Genomic DNA, 25,103 nt, shown 5'->3' with positions numbered 1-25,103 from the left:
TGACGGATGCCCCTGACACAAACTTATTCATATGCCATAACGTCCCAATGGTTAATAAAAGTATTTTTATTATGCACTGTTTAAGTATAGATTTGATTTTATCAGTTTTGGAAGGTTTTCTCCCCTATTTAACTGGATTTAACTACAAACAACAAAAAATATTTTTTGACCACTTTAACAAGAATAAGTTGATGCAATTATATTCAAAATATGAATTATACGACCTTGAAAACACTTTTTATCTATTTGTATAAGTACCTATTGGTATTTTGAATTGGGTTGAATCCATCCACTTTACACCACTTAAAAAAAATTTGTATTATTTATTTAAAAAGTGATTTCAAAAATGTTTGTTATTTTGTTAGCATGCAAGTACAAAAATACCTAATTAGTTTAGGTATTCATAATTTATTAAATAGGATGTTTTTTTTTTAAAGATGACATAACATTATAAAACAAGGAACTGACTCTATGAAATTATGATGGATTCATAGAGATTTGCTCATAATTATTGCGTGTTGCTCATGGTTTTGTGTGAGAATTCACAAGGAGACACATAGTGCAAAAAGTTTAAACAATATTTCACAATTTAGTGCAAAAAGAAAAACGACTTTTCCGAAACAAATTAATATATGCACTAATTAAAAATTACATTATATTATCGTTTTTTTTTTTTTTTTACTTTTCAGTGCATATTATTTTGTTTTGGAAAATTTTTCTTTTGAAGTCGGTTTTGTTTTTGTTAAAAGTTTCTTTATTTTGTGATTTTTAGTGAATCTGAAGTATATACACTACCTAATTTGTCACTAAAAAAAGAATCATCGAAATCGGTTAGCGTGATATTGAGTTATTTGTCCTCTTGTCGTGTATACTTAATGCAAATTTAAGACTTTTATGGTTTTCTCATAGATGCCGTTATCAGAACTCGACCAAAATGAAATGGGACCACACGGCAAGCCCCAGCTTTTAAAGATAAAGAATCATCAAAATCGGTTTACCCAGTTAACAGTTTTGAGGTAACATACATAAAAAAAAATACAAGCCAATTGATAACCTCCTCCTTTTTTGTTTGAAGTCGGTTAAAAGAAAGATAATATTTATTTGTAGATATTGGCAATATTATTACACAAATGATGAAACAAATGTGTAAAAACTCAAAGTAATGATTAATTCAAACAATGTAGAAGTGGGGAGTATTTCTACGAGTATTTCAACGTGTACTTAATAAGTCAAATAATAATATTTACACTATATTTGTGTTAAAATTAAAATCCAGATAATGACGTAATGGAGAATACACATGTATTAATTAACATTATGATGCAACAACCTTGACAATTAATATCATATCTTTAACATTTACTAAGCCACTGGTTTACATAGCACATTGAAATAGTTTTTAAAGTATTTTTTAGAAGATTAGATCTATTGTATTTATTCTCTTCGAAAAAATTTTAAATTTATATAGCCAGTTGTAAATTAAATGGTGATAACTTGTTGTGTGTTTATATATTGTTGTTTAGTTGGTAGCAGTGTTATTGTTGGTACAGTGTAAACAAAAATATTATTTTTCAAAAAAATAAACTTATAAAAAATGGGTGAAAACAAGTTTAAAATATTAATTGCACATCCATATATACCAAAATTTGTGACTGAAATGTTTCATGAAAGGTAATAAAGTTTTTCTTTATTAATTTAGTGTAGTTATTTCAAATTAATATATCCATCCTATATCCTTGGATAAAGAAAAGTAGTAAATTAGATTAACCAATCCAAAGAATTTTGTATGTTTCGGTCAAAATTCGTGTATACTGATTGGATAAAAAACTCATTGCTCTTTTCATAACTATGTCAATTTTCTCTAACACTGAATTTTTAAGTGGACAGTGAAGGTTAAAGTGCTAAGTAGTGCTTAATCAGTAATTAGCAGCATAAACAAAAAATCAGATAAGATCGGACAAAAAGAAGGCAAAATCTAATATTTAACATAAAACAAAAGCCTCGTTAAATTGAGAATATCCAGAATTATTCTTGTTGTTTAAGGGCTCTGAATCGCTAGAAACAAATGACAACAAAGGCAAAGCGAGGAATTCCTAAATTGTCCGAATGAATCAATTTAGACGTAATAAAATTTATATATCTAAAAGTAATCATTTTCTTATTAGAAGTTAGTAAACTTATTTTTAATTATTTTTTGAATTGAACTACCTAAAAAATCAAAACAAAAAACAAACTACTTGAAAAGAATTAAAATGTCAAAACGTCTCGATAAAATTAAAAATTAACTTAAAGTATTTTGCAAATTTCAAGCTGAAATCATCTACGTTATTAATAACAATTACAATTATTTTTATGTAAGTTTCATTACGTTTAAGTTGATTAAGGATGTTCGAGCTTCAAGGCAACATAAATAAAAAGCTTGAGTTGGAATAAGTCTAAATCGATTCTGAAAATTTTAAAGGGGCGGGGGTTGTCTGATTATTTAGATAATTAAATGACTTCAAAAGTAGGCATATTAAACATTGGTTTTATGGTAAAACGGTAGATGAATGATATGCTTTCATAGATTTCTCCAAAATTAGTCGATGGAAATTAAAAAAAAAACTATTTAAATTAAAGTTAAAACCTTAATAAATTATTTAAAAAAAAAAAATCCGTTGTACCAGACTAATTAAGGATGTATGAGCATGGTAGTGGGGAAACAAATTAAAAAAATTATATTTTTTCAATTTTGACGGTGAATTATGTTATAGCATGACAATATAAGACGAAAAGTTAGTATACAATTTTTCGATATCTGGAGTAATTTTCAAAATATCGAAAAGTAAAAATTTTATTTAATTATTAAGCTTTCAATATTTCGAAAACCATGGCAGATATTGAAAAAAATTTATTCTTATTTTTCGTCTACATTCATGAAATTATAACAAAGCTCATCATCAAAAATGAGGTACAAATAATTTCAACTCTTAATCTAAAATTGTCCTGGTGATCGTACTACCTTAATTTTCAGAATTCAAATGGAATACAAGACACTGTTTATTACACAGAGTATAAAAATATGTTTTTCTCCTTATTTATTCAATGTCAGTGCCAAACTGAACTGTTCGTATTCTATTATTCATTGGCCAACAAACAAAACCGTTTACAACCCCCAACAAGAGCAAAAAAATGTGAAAAGTGTCAAAAAAAGTTTGAATAAAATTCATAGTTTTCTTTATATGTCGGTCATATCACATCTAGTATAAAAATAAAAGAAAACGCCTATCATAGAAAATATTTTGAAAAATGGAAAAACAAAATAAAAAATAAATAAAAATAAAATAATACAAAAATTATGTATGAAAAGCAACAGAAATTTTCTATTTTATTTCCTTGTGCATAGTAGTACCATTTGGAGCAGCTCGGAATGCGTTTTGTTCAGCGTTTTTGTTTGGAGTGACGTATGTACTTACGTATATTCTACGTATGTAAAGGCTGGTCAGATAAGAGTTATGCATTTTTAATTATGAATAAAAACAAAACGGCATGAGATATCAAAATGATTTTAAAAAAAATTTGAGATATCGTTTAGGTAAAAACAAGGCTAGTTTCATTTTCAAATATACGTTAATTTTAACACACACCAAACTGTTAATTTTTATGGATTTTATAGACTAAAAGCCCATGCCAAAATTTTTCGGGTGAAATAACCCACCACAAATCATGTTGAAACGAACGCTCTTATCTGTAAAAGTAAGTTTAAGCACGATGGCGTCAATTTTGAGCGGTACAGGTGGGTATAGCTGAGAATATGAATGTCACATCCCTTGGTGTCTCATCTCTGCACCAGTAAATATGTACGGCGTTGTTAGATACTAACTCTGCATAAGTATTTAAAGGAAATTTCGTAAATATCGCACAGAAAAAAATCCGTTTACTTCGGTACCGAGAGTAAAAAAAACTTTTTTTTTGATATCCGGTCAATTTCCGAAGCCTTACGTGGTATTTCTATATGGCAGTTATATAATTCCCTTCAAATATTTATGCTAATATCCAGCAACGCTAGTTCACCTGCACTCACCTATACCGAGCAAAACTGACGCCATGGTACTTAAACTTACTTTTGCATATAAGAGCATCTTTTTCAAAAAAATTCCTGGCGAGCCATTTCACCCGAAAAATTTTAGCATGGGCTTGTAGTCTATTCAGTTAGTACAGTTTAGTCAAATCAGTAATCATTTTTATAATTACAAATCATAAAAACATATTTTAAAACTCAGTTGACTAAAATTCAACTGTCAAATTCATGCCTGTCTTTAATAGAATTACAGCATGTTTCTCTCTTCATTTAATATTAGCCTTCCTTAAGATGATTTCACATTATGGAGCATTTTGTTAACTTTCTCCGTGGAATATTGACAAATTCTATCTTTGTACTTGAATACGTAGTGATATCGAAGAATATAGATCTTCTGATTTCAATAGAATTTATTTTGACTTCCTCTGAGCTACATTTTTGAAGAGTTTATAAGCGTACAGGGGAGTCATATGGTGCTCGCATCAGATTTTTTTGTTTCATTTTAATAAAATAAATGTATCTATAAAATTTTACTGTCATATTTTTGTTTTCATTTTTCTTTTTTTACAGAAGTTTTCCGTTTTTATTTTTTATTTTTCTGTTATTATAATGAAAAATAAAAATGGATTTAGGTAGTTTGAATATTGTTTTTTTGTTCCTTGGGAAATTTTATAATGGAAAATAAACGGTAGTTTATGTATTGTTGCCTTAAATTAAAACATGCAAATCTTGAATCTTTCAAAGCATCTTTTGATTTCGGACGCTATCTCTTAATTTGAAACTATCGTCTCTTTTTTAGGTTTAACTATTTCTTTCTAATGAGATTTTGCTTTTTTGATTTTTCTACAATGTACAATGATTTCACGCCGAAAATAGAACCAAAAACTTCAAGATGTCTATGTCAATTGTTTGAGAATTGGCTTTGATTTCTCTAAATTTCATCATTAATGATTGAAAATGATTTCGGTCATGTCACAAATTTTCGAACATTTTTCTCAGAGATTGCGGCTGTATCTTGCCAAATCTTGTAATCCAAGTGTTCAACCGTGACTAGATAATTGGCGTAAATGTAATAAAATGCTCTAAAAATATCATAAGTGTCAAAAACCAAAGTTTTTCAATGTTTTCTTTTAGGAAAGCGCCGTAAGGTAAAGTTTATTTTGCATTAACGGAATCTGTGATAAATTTTCTTCATGATGAAACCTTTTTTGAAGCTCAATCAACGATTAATGTACATTAACATTCCATAAGGTACTGTGTTAAAAATCACAATTTTAAAATGAAATAATTCAAAATTTTGCCCTGTTAGAGGCCCCAAAACTGTGTTTATTGTGATCAAGGGATTTTGAACTATCATCCACTGCAAAAAACTGAACATTTACCGTACTTGCTTAAGCCCGACAACCTTAACAGGTTTATTACGTGAAGTTAATAAGAAATTTCACAAATTAGCATGAAAATATAAAAAAAAAATTACACTGTTCAAAACTAAAATAAAAAAAACTTTTAACAAAAAGAAAACCGACTTCAAAAGAAAAACTTTTCCAAAACAAATAAAAATGCACTAAAAAGTAAAAAAATAACGATAATATAATGTAGTTAAAATTATTGTTATTTTTGGAGTCGGTGTCAGCCAAGGAAACAACCCTGACAGAAGAGTTTGCTACATTAGCTTGGCTGACACCGACTCCAAAAATAACAATAATTTTAACTACATTATATTATCGTTATTTTTTTACTTTTTAGTGCATTTTAATTTGTTTTGGAAAAGTTTTTCTTTTGAAGTCGGTTTTCTTTTTGTTAAAAGTTTTTTTTATTTTGTGATTTATAGTGAACCTGAAGTGCACTAACTAATTTATCACTAAAAAAGAATAATCGAAATCGGTTTACGTGATATTGAGTTATTCGTCCTCTTGTCGTGCATACTTAATGCAAATTTAAGACTTTTATGATTTTCTCATGGATACCGTTATCAGAACTCGACGAAAATGAAATGGGACCACACGGGAAGCACTAGCTTTCAACTGTCCAGTCGAAAGTTCTGAGGTAACAAACATTAAAAAAAAAAATACAGTTGAATTGATAACCTCCTCTTTTTTTGTTTGAAGTCGGTTAAAAACACCATTTCTTTTAGAAATTAAATATTTCTGTCAATATTAAAAATGTAGAAAAGATAAATTGTGGTAAAGTTTATTTTCTACAATATTGCTTATTATAAAAATTCAAATTTGAGTAATAATTATCGAGAAATTTTCAAAATTATTGACGATAATTAACGAATTATTATCGCGAAACTGGCACTTTCTAATAAAAAAACTGTAAAGAAATTCTCTCCTTCTAATTTGACTCACAGTATAACTTTGATGCATTCCGTTCACGGTGTACCTGGGGTAGCAATTTCCACCGTCACAACATAAATTAATTTAATTAATTGTTAAAGTATGTGCATGAAGAAGTTGCCTCTAAAAATAATTGAGTAGCTGATAGTGAAATTATCACTTGAAACGGTGGTAAAACACATATATGGTAACACAATGGACCCTATAGCCTAAGTGTGCCTTTCGTGGACAGCCAATATAACCAAATCACTTTGATGATTTTTTCAAGAAATTTTCAAATTTTAAATAAATAATAACATTCTTTTTCATGTATGAAAATTCTTATTTATTTTTCACAAATGAAAAGTAAAAAAAAAGAAGAAGTTTTGTATAAAATAAAATAAATTGGCAAATAAAAATTTGTTCACTATTGAATGATTTCTTATTATATACGCTTCAAATGCATTTTATTTTTCTTCATGATTAAAAATGAAAATTTCTGTTGACATTTTTCTATTTTATTTATTGCCAGTTAATTTTTTTATTTTGGTGGATTATTTTAACGCTACATTTCATTTTATCAAAAAAAAAAAATTACTAAAAAGATATTAAAATGTTTATTTTTTTTAAATATTATTTATTTTTGTTACGTAATCAATATTTTGTAAAATATTTTTACATTGTAATAAATATTGATTATGCAAAAAACATTTTCAATAATATTTTAAAGTTTTTTATAAAAATAAGAAAAAATTTTCATCTACTCAATTTTATTGACGATAATTCTTCCTTAAGTTTTATACAGTGGCGTCCAAGTGTTTTATATTGAGGAGTTAGATTTTTTTTGTAAAAAATTATACAAAAATTTAATCTTCAAGTGACTTTTCCAAGGTAGACTTACTTGTCTATAAGTTTGATTGAAAAGGTATCAAGCTATAAATAATATAACTAATGGCTAAGTAAAGACTGATATTATAAAAAAGAATTGACTTGAAAGTAATTAAAAAAATTTGATATTTTATTAATCAATTTAATCATCTTTTTGTACGTCTTTTGTGAAAAATTCATATCGATTCTCTGTACAGTTTAGGAGAAATTAACTATCAAAGTCAATGTTTTTAGCGAAAAGAGTTTTTCATTTTTATGGACAGTTCTTAATTTTGGTATAATTTTAAAGGTTAAAACTTGAGGAATATTGAAAAAAGTTTTTTTTGTAAATGGTAAAAAATGTTTAAAAGCACTTATTGGGTAAAAAACCAACATTTATTCTTCATATACCACCATGTAAAAAGGGCTGTCTTTAGTCATTAATTTATTGTAAACCGTAAAGTATCGACTTGAATTTTATACAGAAGGTGTATTAAATACTTATATTAATTGACACACAAAATTTCAGTTTTTTGGTAACACTTTCGTTTTGGTATCGAAATACCATAAATATCTCCGTGACAAATGATGTACCGAGCCAAAAAATTAAATAGTAATTTTATTGAAAATTTAGTGTACATTTAATTCGAAAATATTGAAAAATCACAAATATTGCTCGAAAGCAATATTTGTGATTTTTATAGCATTTGATTTTCCAAAAAAAATTCATGAGCAATTTCCAGCTACTTACCAAAAGATTTTTCTCATTTTTGCTCGTTTCACTGAGTAACCAAATTTTTCAAAATGAAATTCACCTCCTAACTTACCTTCCATTATCACTAATTGTCGTCTTATCTCGGTCTACCGGTAAATTCAGCACTGAGATCTAACAGGCAGTTTTGGCAAAGTCACAACTGTTGATTTTATCGATTTATTCCTACCAAAAAGTTACACACTATCCACTATCCACTATCCACTTGTTTTTTAGACCATTTTACAAACATATAAATTATTGGTAAACTAAAGCTACGGCCGTTATTTTATTTATATAAAACTTTTCGAATTTGTTGAATATAGAAGAAAACGAAAAAAACAAAAAAAACAAGAAACTTTCGAATTTAAAGAAATCTCTATCGTCGTACATGTCTAAGTATTCATTTCAATTCGTCTTCAAATAAATTTGTTTCACTGTGTAACAGTTTTATTTGAAGTAACAACCATTTAAAAAAGTTTTTTGCTCTTCGGCAAAATAATACGCTCATCAATATGTTATTTGTGTTTCATTTCATGCAGGTACCAAAAGTTGCAATTTAATGGGGCTACATTTTCATATTTTTATTGACTGAGTAGGGTATTTGACTGGATTATTCGCCCAGTGCATGATCTTCATTTCAGGGAGTTCGTTGTAATGACACAGTAACGACACTTGGGGCGACCAAATCGATTTTAAAGATATATTTTTGCTCAGTATGTAATTTGAATATTCTATCTGTAATAAAATTGCCTATACACAATAAAAAGAACGTAAATTACAATTATATATAATTTCTCCAAAACTGTTTTTGGCCACTCAGCGTGGGTCGATTAGTTTTTCATATTGTCACAGAGGCAAAGTGGCTGAGCAAGTTAAGGCGCAATCGACTTTATCCGTTTGTCTACTTAGACATAGGTTACGGGCTCGAATCCAGGCAGCGGCAATCTAATCAATTATAGTTAATAGGGCGGTAAATCGATCACACTGTCGTCCCTTGGACAAGAACGAGATAAGTTACCGACTCCACCGACATCATAAATTTAATTGTATGTATATGGATGTAGTTAAAATAGATAAAGATAAAAAAAATGATGTGGGTGGCCGCTGTTTATCTGAGATAGTCGTATTTATCTGAGGAACGGAGGTTAAGCCCCATTATTATTATGTATTATATTGTCAAATAGACAAGAATATTTTTGAATCAATCTTATATCAATTTTTGAATCAATAATTATATCATAATTTTTGTAACACTCTGTAGAAGGAATTTTCCCTAATTTTCTTTATTTTTCACACAAACATTGTTTATTTTCAATTATCTGTCATTAATTTACAACTTTCAAAGCATATCCAAGTTAAATTAAGAAGCGAATCCCGGTTTACTAGCATCAGGATAATATTTTTAATTGACCAATCACAGGTAATATTTTTATATCCTGTATATATGAAATATGGTAATTTCAAGGTATACTAATTTTAGCCCCAAGTTTGTAACGTTTAGAAATATTGATGATACAAACAAAATTTTAATATAGGTATTCATTAAATCATCTAATTAGTCCATTTCCGGTTGTACGTCCGTCGACACGATTTGTTCTGTTTGTTTCTGTTCGTTTGTTCGGTTTCTATATGAAAATTATTCGTTTCACAATAATAGCGATATTATAACAAAAATAGAGCCTAAGTAGCCGAACGGTCTAAGGCGATATATTTTAACCGTTTGTTTACTTAGACTTAGGTTTCGGGTTCGAATTCAGGCAGCGGCAGTGTGAGCAACTAAAATTAAATAAATGGGGCGGTAGACTTGATCACATTATCGTCGATTAGATAAGAACGAAGTAACCAACTCCACCCACATCAATAAAATGTTATAGAACAAATAATGATGTGGATGGCCTCTGTAATAGGCATGTATGTCAGAGAAACGGAGGTTAGACCCTCTTTTTATTATTATTATTATTATATTGTAATAAAAATAAGATACCGCTGACTTTCCAAGAAATTTTTCTTCCCGCTGTATAAGTAAATATGAAAAATATTCGTACCGTGCGTGAGTTTTATTGGAGGCGTTTCCATGGTAACGATATACTACTTTGTTATAGAATTGTATGGATGCATATATAATTGTATGGATTGCATTTATGACTTACATTGAGAATTTAATATTATTGTCTCACAAATTTAAATAAATAATTATGATAATTTACATTTGAAAAATAATATTTGTGCAATTTGATTTCTTATTTTCACAATTTTTAATGCACTAAGCTAATTAATTAGTGTTTTTCAATAATTTTAATTTGACATTTTCTATAACATTAACATGTAAAGAACTGCAAATTAGTCATAACAGCCTCCTTTATCGCAAAAATTTTTCACTGGCATCGATTTTATTGTCCCTACCATGATTACGCACACAACGAATCAAATTCTCTTTAACTAGTTACTGTACAAATATGATAGCAAAATTATAACAAAAATACTACCGACTTTTCAAGAAATTTTTTGAAAATTTTCTTTAACTTTTTACTGACGAATATTTGTTTATTTGTAATATTTCTTTTTAAGAAAAACCCACACTTTTTTCGTGTGCGTATAAAACTTGTTTACATATTATTATATTTTTTTTCTCATGATGTGCTTTGAACTACAAAATTATATTTTCTCTTTCGATTATATTTTGTTTCGCCTTTCTGTTATTATTATTATTTTCTCATACTTATTTTCATTTTTGTTTGATTTGTACAGAGGGTACATCCATGTTGAACAATGTATACAAAAACCAGGCCCAACAAATCAAGAATTACGCGAAAGATTACCAGGAACGTATGCATTAATATGGTGGCCAGATGCTGCAAATCCAAATCGATGTTTAACAAAAGAATTATTAGATTTAGCTGGTAAGTAAAAGTTTCTACTAAACAATTTAGTAGAAAAATTACATAAATTTATTTTATATCTGGACAAGAGCTAGATCCGCCCCCAATTTGATTTGTTTTTTGACGAAATGGGATATTAGGAAGGGAGGTATCAAGGAAACGAGACGATCGCACGAAAACAAAGTTCGCTGTTTCATTTTAGTTTTTGTCTATCTTTTTTAGTTGTTTTCTTTGGAAATTATTTTGAGTGGCTTCATAAGATGATTTTGGGTCTCTATATGCTCTTATCTTGGGGAGCCGAAGATAAAACCCATTCTTACGAAATATAGAAATCTATTTCCATTTCGGATGCCGAATGGCTTTCTTCATTTTATAATGTACACTTCGAATTACATCTTAAACCAAAATTATTTGTTAACAAGTGAAATTTACAAAATTAAAAAATCCCCCGAGAAATTTTTTGCACACGGAACCCTAAACTCGCACTTAAAACGTATCTTAGAACAATTTTCATAAAATTACCTTTTTGATTGGAGCCTTCTCCAAACTGAACCGATTTTAAGGATTATCGCCTATTTTTTAGTTGTTCTGGATACGGAATCCTAAACTCGCACTTGAAATAGCTAAGAACACTCCCCATTAAATAACCTTTCAAACGAAACAAAAAATTCAAATCTGTTGATCCATTTAGGCACTTCGATGCCACAGACAGACACACAGACAGACAGACACAAAATAAAAATAAAAATCTGATTTACGTCAAATTGTGAGTTTTAGTATAGCTGATTCTTTTCCAACATTTTATTATTCTGAAAAACGAGATAGAGTCTAACGTAGGTAGAAGGAAGGGGATTTAAGAAATCTTATGTACCCTTATATGGGTTTAGGAGGGTTAAAAATCGCCAAAACCATCCTTACGTAGTTAATGAATGTTGATTCTTGCGTTAAAACTTGGAAATAAATTAAGTTAAACTTCAAAAAGAAATAATTAAATGAAATGATCTTATTAAAAATAAAATTATAAGTGATCTTCAATCGGAATTCGATCCCGAGACCTCTCACACTCAAAGCGAGAATTGTAGCCACTCGACTAAAACTACAGTGACTAGACATGGTAATACTTTCGGATTATCAATTCTTGATTTCAATTTAAGTTAAATTAATGTAAGAAAATGATTTATATTTTTCGAGTAGAAAAATAAACTAAATATATACTAAATATATTTCGAATATAAATTTTTTTAAGATGCCAGCTAACACAATCATAATTCTATATATGTAAAATAATATATTATCTTTTTTACATATTTTTTTTTTTATAAATTTATTTTTTCGAAGTTATTATTGAATAAGCTGTCAACGACAGAAATCGAAAATTATGTACACAAAAAAAAATCTATCTATCTATTCTGTTACGTTTTGTTCTGTGTGTATATAATATTATTAAAAGTTACTTTTTATTTAAAACTTTTTTATACCATGCATATATGTAATATGCAAGGTATACTAAGTTTAGTCCCAAGTTTGTAACGCTTAAAAATATTGATGCTACCAACAAAATTTTGGTATAGGTGTTCATAAAATCGCCTAATTAATCCATTTCCGGTTGTCCATCTGTCCGTCCGTCCGTCCGTCCGCCCGTCTGTGGACACGATAACTCAAAAACGAAAAAAGATATCAAGCTGAAATTTTTACAGCGTACTCAGTAAAAAGTGAGGTCGAGTTCGTAAATGAGCAACATAGGTCAATTGGGTCTTGACCTATGGATCCATAAGACACATCTTGTAAACCGTTAGAGGTAGAACAAAAGTTTAAATGTAAAAAATGTTCCTTATCAAAAAATAAACAACTTTTGTAAGAAACTTTTTTTCGTAAACATCACTGTTTACCCGTGAGGGCGCAAATTAGGCGTAAATTGTATAGTATGTATTATATAAATTGTATATGTATATGCAATGTGATAGAGTAATCAACACTATTTATGCATGATATTTCAACAATTAACTCAGTCAATTGTTTGTTTTCACTTGTTTTATATTTATTTTGTAAAAATTGTGTTATAATTTTTGTTTGAAGAACAAAAATCAGGCCATTGCTTTTCTATATGTATGTCAGTATATCATTCATTTTATATCAGTGAAAACTGACAGTCTGGATAGTATGTAACACGAATATGAGATAGCGCGAGATAAAATGTGTTAATAGTTATAAGGAGGAACTTTTGTTGACTTCGAGTTGAGACATAGTTATTGAAATAAATACCACGATACTCGAAATAAAATTGTATATTAAGAAATTCTATTTAAAAAAATACAATTAAAAACATACAACAGACTTACATGTCGCTAAATATCGCTATTTCGATTGCAATGCAATCATCGTCAGTAGCAAAAGTTATTCATAGAACACATCGTTCGTTTTGATCTCGGCTTGACTTGAAATTTCCATGTCCATCGTGCCTTAAAGTAGTCCGAGCACGAAGGCAAGTTTAGACTTGTGGTTGAAATTATTTGTACCTTATTTTCAACTTTGATGATGAATTTTGTTGTAACTTCATGAATGTAGACGAAAAATAAAAATAAAATGGGGACTTGAGAAAGAAGAACTAATTTAAAGTTGTTCACACCTTAAAATGTCACCCGAAAAATATAAAATACTTCACTCTCACATTTAAAAATAAATTATTAATTCAGATTTTTCTGGGTGTTTAATTTTCTTTAAAAAAATGGCTACTTAAAAAATCACAACTTTTTTTATACAAATAATATTCAACTTAATAAACAGTTAATATTCCATGTCAGAAGAGGGAAAAAACAAATCTCACATTCCTTGGGTTGTCAACCAACCACCTTGTGCTCTTAACATCCACCAAACCAGGGGGAGAACATTATAAAAGGATGAAAAAAAAAAATTGTAAAAATGATAAAATCTTACAAATGTAACAGTATATTATAAAAGGTTTTCCATTACGAGTTTCCGAACTTTAAACATAAACCACATATGTAAAGAGTGTCACAAAATTTTAAAATAAGGATGTTCCCAAAAAATCACATTGTCATAAGCCAATGAAAATCCACGGTAGGTAACTCGAACTGAATACTCATTTTGATAAAAAAATTTCAATAATTTGTGTGCGTTGTTCAGCATTGCTAGTATCATTTTTCACAACAAATTGTTATCAAATTTTCTTTAAAAAAAAATTAATTCTCTGGGCGTAAAGTGTCAAGTTTTCCCCACTGTGCTAAAAGAAGTTGCTGCTTTCTGCCTCCGTCGAGCAGAAAAACAGTGTACACACAAAGGGACGAAGTAAAGAATTATTAAGATCTCATGATCACTTCTACCTCTCTTGCAAAAATTATTAAATTTAATTTTAAAATTCGGGCACTCTTTATGGAAAACTTCTTTTAAGATACAGATATATAATTAAAATTTCATTTATACTACAGAAGTATTAAAAATGACACCTACGAATGATAAATTATTAAAATAAATTTTAAGAGATGGAGAATGGTAAGTAAAATAAACAGGTATGTCTGGATACTATGTGAATAATTATCATACAGGTATATTATGTTTTATACATAGTGTTTACCATGAAATTGGGGTGAAAATAGAAGAAATGGAATTGAGTTTTCCAACTAAGAAATGATCCTCCATCTAGGGTCTTTAATAAGAATCAACATCTCCGATAAACAACCTGTTGTTCTCAACAACGTCAAAACAAATCAAAAGTTTTTATACACTTTAGTAGTATACATTCTATTCTGATTCGGTTAATCCGTTAGCTCTCGCGTCAACCCTTCGGTAATCTTTAGTGTGATGAGATTTGCACCATCGTTCTGCACATGCGTCAATTATTTCGCGCGTTAAATATTCTTTAATTTTGTAAATCATAACCTGTACATAATTAATTCTTTAAAGCACTACCTAGTTAAAAATAGTTTACGTGATTATTGAATAATGACTGAAAATATTATAGTAGAGAAATAATATAAATAACAAAACTAGTTTCATATTACTATCACAAGTTTGTTTAATTTACTGAGTACGACTTATATAAAAACTAACGAAAGTATACGAACAGGCCCGAAAATTTCCGAAGTTAATATTTTTTTGCTTACATCTTTACTCTCGTGATGAGAGAAACTCTCACAATATCTGAAGAACTTGGAAAAAATATATTTATTAAAACTGTAGATAGGTTTCTATAGGGGACCTTAAGACCAAAGTACAGTTTGGCAATTTATTCAGAATAGAATTTGAGATGCTGTTACCAAAGTCATATCGAACTTTCTTCTTTCCAGATCTTAATTAACCAGTCGAGTTATTTTATTCTTAAATTTATTTTTTTTTTAACATTGTAATATGATGTAGAATGTTTTTTTGCACAATATGCTCCAACATATATGAAGAGACAAGACAAAATTATTGTTCATTGCGTAAACTTAAATCAGTTTTGTTTTAAAAGTGAATAAAATTCAAAAACTAAATTAATTTCAAACTTTTATGATAAAATCTGTATACAAAAAATTGTAACAGAATAACAAGCAAACAAAAAGATAAAATAATTAATTTTTTTGAATAACCATGTTGGATTACAATATTTTTAATTACTATTTTTTTTGTATTTTGTGGTTTTTGTTACATATAACGCATATAATGTTTGTGGAAATTGATAACTCTAGAAGATATATACCACAAAGAACTTTTTTATTTCTGTTAGGCGATGAGGCAATAAAATACGAAACCCGGCTTTCATCAATGAATGTTTATCCTAATTAGAAGTAGATTGGACTAAGGAATCAAGTTGTCCCAAAATTGGTAGATTTTCTCAAAATCCTTTCTTATCGGATGCCTATGTCATACAAAGAACATACCTTCCAAGTTTCAGGTCTCTACGATCAGCGACTTAGCTTATGCGTTGATCCGTCAGTCAATCAGCCCTTCAGGATAAAACATGTTATTTATATAGAAGATAAATATTGTAACGTCCTACTCCCGTAGGTTCGATACAATAAAGCACCAGCAGGCAAATTCTTTGAAAATTTTGCTATAATTTAATCAAAACAATGGTACATTAGTTGTTCCACAAAAAATCAATTTTCAATCTTAACAACAACTATTTTTAGCGTTGCACTTTCGTATCTACCGTTCACATTGACTGTCCGTAGGGAACTCTTCATATGAACTGTTCATACTAAACTCTCCCTATCGAGTGACATAATATTTTACAATACTTAAACATATAAGTTGTTTCCATGGAAATCAAGTATTATTTCTATTATTCGCACAGCCAACTTAGATGTCTGAGTTAAAAGACCTTTTCATTTCAATCACGATTCATTATTGTTTCAGACAGGCAGTAATAAGTTGGACAAAGATATTTGTCATTCATTTAATCACATTCGTTTTTTAACAAACTTTCCGAAACAAAAAGTAATCACTTTTTAAAATTAAAAGGTCTATTGTATTCTTCTAGAAACGACCATCACAGCTACCATCGGATAACAACCTCGTTACAATATTAAAAATTGTAATGAATTATTGAATTATCAAAGCAATTTTATATTATCTTATAGAATTGTATGGATGCATATATAATTGTATGAATTGCATTTATGACTTATATTGAAAATTTAATATTATTGTCTCACAAATTTAAATAAATAATTATGATAATTTACATTTGAAAAATAATATTTGTGTAATTTGATTTGTTATTTTCACAATTTTTAATGCATTAAGTTTAATTAATTAGTGTTTTTCAAAAATTTTAATTTAACATGTAAAGAATTGCAAATTATTCATAACGCAGGCATCGATTTTTATTGTCCCTACCATGACTAGGCACACAACGAATAACGTTTTAATTTTCTCTTTTAAAGATAAATTAAAGTAAGAAAGTCAGATTTGTTTATATACAAAATGATTTCATCTTCTTACTAAATAACATTTTTTTTTTTGTATAAGATTTAAGAAATTAATTAATTATTTTTTAAAGAATGATATTTTATCTGTTTGATTAATTATAAAACAAAAGAGATAGATAACACATACAAAAAAACAAACAAAAATGATTGATTAAAATATATGCGTTTCCTTTTTATAAAATAAGTATTTAACGAACAACATACAAAATATCTTAATCATCTACAGGACCAAATCTACGAGCAGTATGTACAGTATCGTCTGGTTATGACATGATTGATGTACAAGAAATTAAGGCACGTGGTATATTATTAGGGCATATGAATCAAGTACAGGACGCAGCGGTAGCTGAAATGGCAGTATTGTTAACATTAGCAGCAACACGACGATTAAAAGAATGCCATCAAGATAATGGGACTAAGTAAGTAAGATAATTTTCTTTAAAAGTTTTATAAAAGTCATAATCACTCATGAGAGAGGTGAGCTTTTTATTGCGAGTTGTTTTATCCGTCCGAGTATCTATATATACATAAAAATGAACCCCTCTTTTTTCTGGTCATAGAATCACACATTTATTTGCGCTCCCACCATATTTATCTTGAATTGTGAACAGATATTTAAATTGCATTAAGGGATTTATTAGAGCTATATGCGAGCACAACGAGTGGGCTGCTTATGTAGCGGACTGAGCAGGGGGTAGGTTTGCGGGTGGGCTTAACGAATTAAGCGGGCGGGCTAGCATACTATAGCTATTAAGGAATTGGAGCTGCAGATTCAGGAAGATTATTAGTCGCTGATAAATAGTTAAAATTCAATAAATTGTAGCTTAAACGAATTTCACCAGGTCATCTAGAGGTATGAATATTGAATCATAGTTAAGACAGGACAACATCTGTGGGGTCAGCTAGTTCTAAATATAATGAATTTTTATACAAAAGTTGTATCAATTACAAGAGTTTCTTTTATTAGATGTTTTAATTAGTATTCAGTTGATTAACCTGCTACATATTCCGCCAGCTTTGTTCTACATGGGATATGTGCGAGATATAATTAGTTAAGTCTTCATTATATAACTTCTCAAGAAACAAACTTTTGATCATAAACAATTATAAAAGAAACAGTTTGCCAAAATTTCGTGTATCCACTAAAGTGAAGAAGTTCGTAGGTGTCAACAATCGATCTATTAACTGGCCAAATAGAAATTTATCTTCCAAACCGCAAAAGAATAAAAATCTAAAGAGAAAAATTACGATACTTTAATAAATTGCTAATTTTATTAGAAATTATTTTAGCACGGAATGGTCAGCAGATCCTGAATGGATGATGGGTATGGATTTACCTGGTTCAACAGTTGGTATTGTTGGTTTGGGAAGTATTGGAAAAGCAATTTTACAACGGTTAAAAGGATTTGATGTGAAGAAATTTTTATATACTGGCCGATCTCCAAAACCTAAAAGTAAGTTAAGTTAAGGAAAGTCTCGTGAAGTTTTATATGAAATTGTGGATTTACGAATAATAGTAAGCTGAATTAGTGCTTAAAGATCCTTAGTTTCGCGAGGTCGCGAGAAATGGGCATAAAAACTGTCAATGTCAAAATATGTTTAATAATGTTCCAAATATCGCGAATATAATTGAACGTTGTGTTCTACTAATTTTTTATCGATGTTGTTTTACTTGCAAATACAATTTACTTACAATTTACTTGCAAGTTATGGGCAAAATCTTTTTTGGGAAAAACGGCAGATGTTGTCCAAAATAAAGCTGTTAAATTATTGTAGATAGTTAAATTACTGAAGAAAAGGACTTCTTCGCGATAAACAAATATATTGTCTCTACCTTCATACATGCATTCAAGAATCATATTAGCATTTCTGGAACCCTTTCGAACCCTTATGTCATAAATTTTCAGCATTCTCCAAAATTAAAATCAATAAAATTTAAAAAAACTGTCAATGAAAAACTTTTGCTTTATATGTTCAATAATTTATCTTTTTTTTTTTTTTTTAAATTAAAACTTTCTTAATAATAAACATTGATTTTTCAAAAATGTTCAGAAGACTTTATTTGTCATACCTTTAGCAGAAAGAGAAAGTTTAAAAAAAAGAGTAAACATTTATATAAAAGTAAAAACTAATGAAAAGAAATATATCTTGTATTCCATAATAATAATACTACATTTCTTGATAAAATTAAATTGTACTTTAAAAAAAAAAAAAGAAAATGATTGACGATCATAATACAATATATCAAAGGATAAATATTTAATCATTCTTCCCATTTTCCTGTTCTTTTTCTGCATTAATCATTATATTATTATTATAAAGTAGGTAGGGATTGTTGTCATATATCGTGCACATATTCATCAATCAATTTTCAGTCAGTTCTGAGTCAATTTATAAATATTATATACTAAAGTTCTTGAATTTATAAAAAAAAAAAAAAATTTTATCTTTGGAAAATATTATTTTATTTTAAAATATAAACATATTAAAACCAAAATAAAAACATTTGAAAAATATTTTTTCATAACTGTTGCAAGAACTTAAAATGACATGTTTTCTCTTTTTGATAAAAAATGTATGCGTCAGTCCAAAACTAACAGCGTCAAAAGTGAAACTTTTTATGTAATTCAAAAACTGTCAATGAGTGTACAAAAAAATACATTGCAGCAAAGAAAAATTGACTGGAAATTATAATAAAAATGATTTATAATAAAAATCAAGAAAAATCTACAGACTATCCCGAATTAATTACTACGGAAGTTTCACTTGTACGTATATGTATATAGTTTTATGTATATGTAAATAATAGTACGTACGAGTGAAACTTCCGTAGTAATTAATTCGGGATAGTCTGTAGATTTTTCTTGATTTTTATTATAAATCATTTTTATTATAATTTCCAGTCAATTTTTCTTTGCTGCAATGTATTTTTTTGTACACTCATTGACAGTTTTTGAATTACATAAAAAGTTTCACTTTTGACGCTGTTAGTTTTGGACTGACGCATACATTTTTTGTATCTTCATTGACAATAACTGAGAATAAAAACAATATTAAAAAATTTTTAATATGAAATAATTTAATAGACATATACATATATATATATATATATATATATATATATATATATATTACATATACATAAACATTAAGAAAAGAACTATATAAGTAAAAAAGATAGTAGATACAAACATTTACAATTTATTGTAAAAACATTTAATAAATAAAGATCGACATATAAGATTTAAATGTAAGTAGGTTTGAACTATCCTTGTTTAATAAATAAATGGTATATGTACAGTACTTTATAATGGTATATGTACTTTAATAACATTTAATAAATAAAGATCGACATATAAGATTTAAATGTAAGTAGGTTTGAACTATCCTTATTTAATAAATAAATGGTATATGTACAGTTATCAAGTCCCACGGCCTCTCTCACTCTGCTGGAGTAAATGGTAATAAGAAAGAGACAAGGAGTTTAACAATGTTGTTAAACTCTACGAGTTAACTCTCATGACAAAAACGTCCCATAAAAAGTTTCACTTTAAAAAACTGTTTAACCTTGACTGTGAATTTGTATAAAGAATCTGAAACATTTTTAGCATTCTTTACAAAATAAACGATATTTTACGTTTACTTCAGTAAACGAGGATTAAACCTCTTAATTCTTTCTAATAGCTTCGATTGGCTTGAAAATTTGACTGTAAGAGGATACAAAACACCAAGAAACAAAAGATGTATGATGCCGTGTGGAGATTTTTCCCATGGGGTGGTAATAAGGTCTTCTTTACTTTCCGAGTAATTGTCGATTAAAATTCGAAATATTTAACGGCAAATAACTAAAAAATTTAACGTTTTTTGAAAGAAAAAATATAGTACTGTTTTTAAAGTATTATAAACGAGTAAAATTTACAAAATTTACAAAACCCCCGACAACGGGGACGGAACCCTAAATTAGCACTTAAAATGTATCTGAGAACACTCTCCATTAAAAAATACCTTTTTCTTTAGTGCCTTCTCCAAACAGAACCGATTTTGGGGATAATTGCCCATTTTGTTGCTGCTCCGAGTACGGACTTGAAACATAGCTAAGAACACTTCCCATTACATTATCTTTCTAACTAAAAAAAAATACCAATCAGTTCATTCGTTTGGGCACTACGATGGCACAGACAAATCGACAGACAGACACACATAGCGGTCAAGCTAATAACACCCCTTTTTTGGCTTGAGGGTTTAAAAACCTAGAAGGAAAAAAATTTCAAATCATTTGCATGAAAATTAACGAGTTATAATGAAAAAAAGTGGCTCATACGTTTTTTTAATAATTTTTTTCAGCACAAAAACTGATTAATTTACCACGGGAACTAAAATTAATGTTTGCTGCTTTACAATTTACCTATTTTGAGTACTGACAACATGCTCAAAAAGTTCTAGCAGTTACAGATATATAGTTTTTGAAAAATTGCAAAAAATTTCCGAAAAAAATCAAAAAAAATGTTTTTATCGTTAAATAACTGGAAAAATAATAAAGTTCCCACCCAAATAAATTCAGTTTCATTGACATAATAAATATTTTCCCTTGTTTTATTCTAATTTAAAGTTGGGAATTTCGTGTTATTTTAAAATAATTTGGATTCTTTATATACAAAGATGAAGGCTTGCGGGAGAGATCCGAGAGAAATTCTTAGATCATCCTGTGGATTTTTCATCTCATATGATAACTTTGCCCCTATAAAATGTTATAGATGTTTAGTGTTTAGCGTAACAAACCTTGTCTATTTTATGAATGTGCTTGAGTGATGAAAAACACTATACTTATACGGTTTAGTAAAAAGCTCTAATTTTCTCGTTGAGTAAGTGTTTTGGAACAGAAAGCTTAAACAATTGTGTAAATATTTAAAAGACAATAAAAAAAATACACAGCCAATTTCACTTTATAACCCAATTTTATTAAAATAAATAAACAAGAATTTTTCATTAAAATTTTTTTCGTTATTTATTTTTCTAAACAGATAATCATAAGTCTTGCCCAAAACTAAGAATCGATCTTACAATATAACTAGGTCCGATGCGGCTTTTTTATTTTGCTACGAAAAAGAAAATAGCGATTACCAAATATCCTTTCTGCATATCTTGATATTGAAAATTTAAATGCCTTTTCAATCAAACACCCTTCAACGCTTTCATTTGAGGTTTTTTAACCTCATGATAATCAGCCACTTAATTTTTACATCACTTGATCACTTTTGTCTCAAATATGGGACAAAATTCTTTTTTTATTTTAGATGACGAAAAATCACAAACTATTATTATTTTATGTGCCATGCACGGGAAATTTTGAAAAACTATTAGGTTAACTATAGTTTTAAACTTTCAAATTATCGGGTAGTTATAATATTCAACTCAAAAATTAAGAAACACAAAATTTTTTCCATCTGTCGATTGTAAAATATTTCGTCCTACATATGGGACAAAAGTTATCATGAGGTTAAATCTACTCTAAAATTTCGATAATAATTTTCATTCTTTTTTGAAATATATACTTCAATAAAATAATTTCAATAAAATGAAGAAAAACAGGATTTTACGTCCGTCTTAAGACACGTTCGTCTTTAACAGAGACCATCCACGCCATTGGTTTTAACAAATAATGTAAAGCCATTTCTTTTAGTGTCTAGTAACCGAGAACTGACTTGATCTCAATTTAAAAATCGATTCAGTTGAAAAAAACCCTGAGAAATTTTAGAGAAATGGCCTCGATCACGATTTTTGTGAGCTAACATCAACTTTAGTAAAAATGATGAAATCTTAGCTAATTGAAGTATCTTTAGCATGCACTCATATTTGTACTTTGGTCTTGCTTTTACGTTCCAGCCTTGATCATTCCAGGATTCACTACCTCTGTTTTGGCACACTAGGTACTTTGACCGTGTTCTTATACATACAGAGAAAAAATAGTTCTTTAAATAGTGGTTGTATTTGATTCGTAAATCTGTCAGTCTCTTTTCAGTTAGAAATACCTTAATAAGAGAAGTGTGTAACTTTCGTTTTTAAGCCCTGAAAGGAATCCAGAAATCTTTACAAACAGTCGATTATTTCGCTTCTGTTGCAAGACATTTTTATGATACTTTAGAATTACCTTAAATATTATAAATAAAAATGCGTAGGGGTTTAATTCATGAATTCATTGTAGTAGGTGTCTTTTTAGAATTATGAGCAGGAATAAAAGAGAACTAATATATATAAAATTTCATTTTTATTTTCATTTTATATATATATTTATTTTTTGTATATTTATTTAAAGGTGAAACATACGATGCTGAATTTGTAACATTTGATGAATTACTAAATAATAGTGATTATGTAATAGTGGCATGTGCACTAACAGATGATACACGTAATATGTTTGATTTGAAAGCTTTTAAGAAAATGAAATCAACATCAATCTTAATAAATATAGCACGTGGTGGTATTATTGATCAGGATGCGTTATATGAAGCCTTACATACGGGTATCATATGGGCAGCTGGTTTAGATGTCACCACACCAGAACCATTACCAGTTGGACATCGGTTACGTACATTACCGAATTGCAGTAAGTTTTTTTTATTTTTGTTTATTTTATTTTTATTTTACTATTTTATGCTATCTCTTATGTTATTCTAGTAGAAGTATCTTTATATTCATGTTTATTGAAATTAAGGTTGTACGAACACCAAGGAAATTTTAAATTTAGGGCTGAAAATTATTTGTATCTTATTTTCAACTTTGATGATGAATTTTGTTTTAACTTCATGAATGTAGAAGAAAAATAAGAATTTTTTTATATCTGAATTTTCGAAATCTTGAAAATTACTTCAAATATTGACAAATTTTATTCTTACTTTTCGTCTTATATTGTCAAGTTATAACATGATTCACCATCAAAATTGAAAAAATATATTTTTTTAAATTTGCGTCTCTACTACCGTGCTCATACATCCTTAATTGGACGACCAAAAGTGGTTTTATAATTTATTAAGGTTTTAACTTTAATTTAAATAGTTTTTTTTTAATTTTCACCGACTAGTTTTACCATAAAACCAATTTTGAACTTACTTTGAAGTCATTTATTTATTTAAATAATCGGACAAAGCCCCGTAAAATCAGAAGTTATTTAGACTTCGTTCAACTTCATATAAAAAAATCAAGCTTTTTATTTAAAATTGCCTGGGTGCTCCTACACGACAAAAAACCAACTAAAATGTAAAAAAACAAGTTTTATTAGTTAATCTGCATATACAAAGCGCAAGGTCATTCATTTACTTGTTGATTGAACAGGTTAATACGACTGCCATTAATAATAATAATAATAATAATAATGGGGTTTAACCTCAGTTTCTCTGACATATACGCCTATAACAGAGGCCACCCACATCATTATTTGTTAATCTTTATTTATTTAATTACAAACATATTTATAATTATATTTTGATGTGGGTGGAGTCGGTTACTTCGTTCTTATCCAAGCGACGACAATGTGATCAATTCTGCACTCCCATTAATTATAAATTGTTCACACTGACGCTCCCTGGACTCGAACCCGCAACCTAAGTCTAAATGGACAAACAGTCCAAGGCAAACGCCTAAGATCGCTCGGCCATTTAGGCTCTTGACTGCCATTACAGTCAGGGGACCATTCTGTGGAACAATTCTTAATCTAAGAGGTTCCCCCCGACTGCTATGGTTTTTATTAACATGTTCAGTCTGAGTTCCATTACATTCCTTTTTTTGTGATTTTTTTTGTGACGTAAAGTTCTAAATGTCTACTAGAATCTGTGTACGAAAGACGATATTTTGTAGCCGTCTTAATTGATACTTACTTAATGCAATTACTTGAACCCAAAAAATATTATGAGGTTCAGAATTAAACAAATGAAAACAGGGAATTGACTGAGCTAATTGTTGAAATATATTGTAAAAAAAATTCCCTGTAAAAGAATTTCGAAAATTTTCAATAGTATTTTCTTAAGCTACCTCAAAATTTTCAACTGTGTTTTATAATCAATATATTTTAATACATGAATTATTTATTTATTTTAGCTATAATGCCCCATAGAGGAAGTCATACGCGACGCACACGTGAAGGTATGTTTCGATTGGCTGCTGAAAATATTTTACTGGCGTTAGAAGGTAAACCAATGCGAACACCAGTGCGATTATAAATTGATAATATTGTCTAAGTTGTATTTTGAGATTAAGATTTAGTAAGTGTTTCAGTATTAAAATAAATATATTTTCTTGTAA

At 28.5% G+C, this 25,103-nt stretch overlaps 2 protein-coding genes across 3 annotated transcripts in view; one reads left to right on the top strand and one right to left on the bottom strand.

Annotated features, from left to right (window-relative positions):
* LOC123290952 (cadherin-87A-like) overlaps positions 1 to 25,103 on the bottom strand; it is a 261,023-nt gene that overhangs the window by 36,062 nt on the left and 199,858 nt on the right. The window lies entirely within an intron of this gene.
* Positions 1,452 to 25,103, top strand: LOC123291006 (glyoxylate reductase/hydroxypyruvate reductase-like). Of its 2 annotated transcripts, none has more exons than XM_044871424.1 (6): positions 1,452 to 1,671; positions 10,748 to 10,899; positions 17,035 to 17,227; positions 18,099 to 18,262; positions 23,122 to 23,412; positions 24,900 to 25,103. In XM_044871424.1, exons 1-6 carry the CDS (start codon positions 1,595 to 1,597, stop codon positions 25,019 to 25,021), a joined length of 999 nt encoding a protein of 332 aa, XP_044727359.1. In that variant the 5' UTR covers positions 1,452 to 1,594; the 3' UTR covers positions 25,022 to 25,103. The 2 variants fall into 2 exon arrangements, with proteins under 2 accessions (XP_044727359.1, XP_044727358.1); XM_044871423.1 differs by having other exon boundaries at positions 18,087 to 18,262.

Source organism: Chrysoperla carnea, chromosome 1 (assembly GCF_905475395.1).
Source record: "Chrysoperla carnea chromosome 1, inChrCarn1.1, whole genome shotgun sequence".
NCBI classification, from domain to species: domain Eukaryota; kingdom Metazoa; phylum Arthropoda; class Insecta; order Neuroptera; family Chrysopidae; genus Chrysoperla; species Chrysoperla carnea.
Note: the sequence above shows the minus strand (reverse complement) of the source record. Positions and strands in the feature narration are given on the sequence as shown.

Bases quoted from the DNA above. Each gene is read 5' to 3' on its own strand.
- LOC123291006 (XM_044871423.1), top strand. From the start codon at position 1,595: ATGGGTGAAAACAAGTTTAAAATATTAATTGCACATCCATATATACCA. The intron at 1,672-10,747 runs GTAATAAAGTTT...TGATTTGTACAG, and splicing joins ACTGAAATGTTTCATGAAAG to AGGGTACATCCATGTTGAAC. The intron at 10,900-17,034 runs GTAAGTAAAAGT...AATCATCTACAG, and splicing joins AGAATTATTAGATTTAGCTG to GACCAAATCTACGAGCAGTA.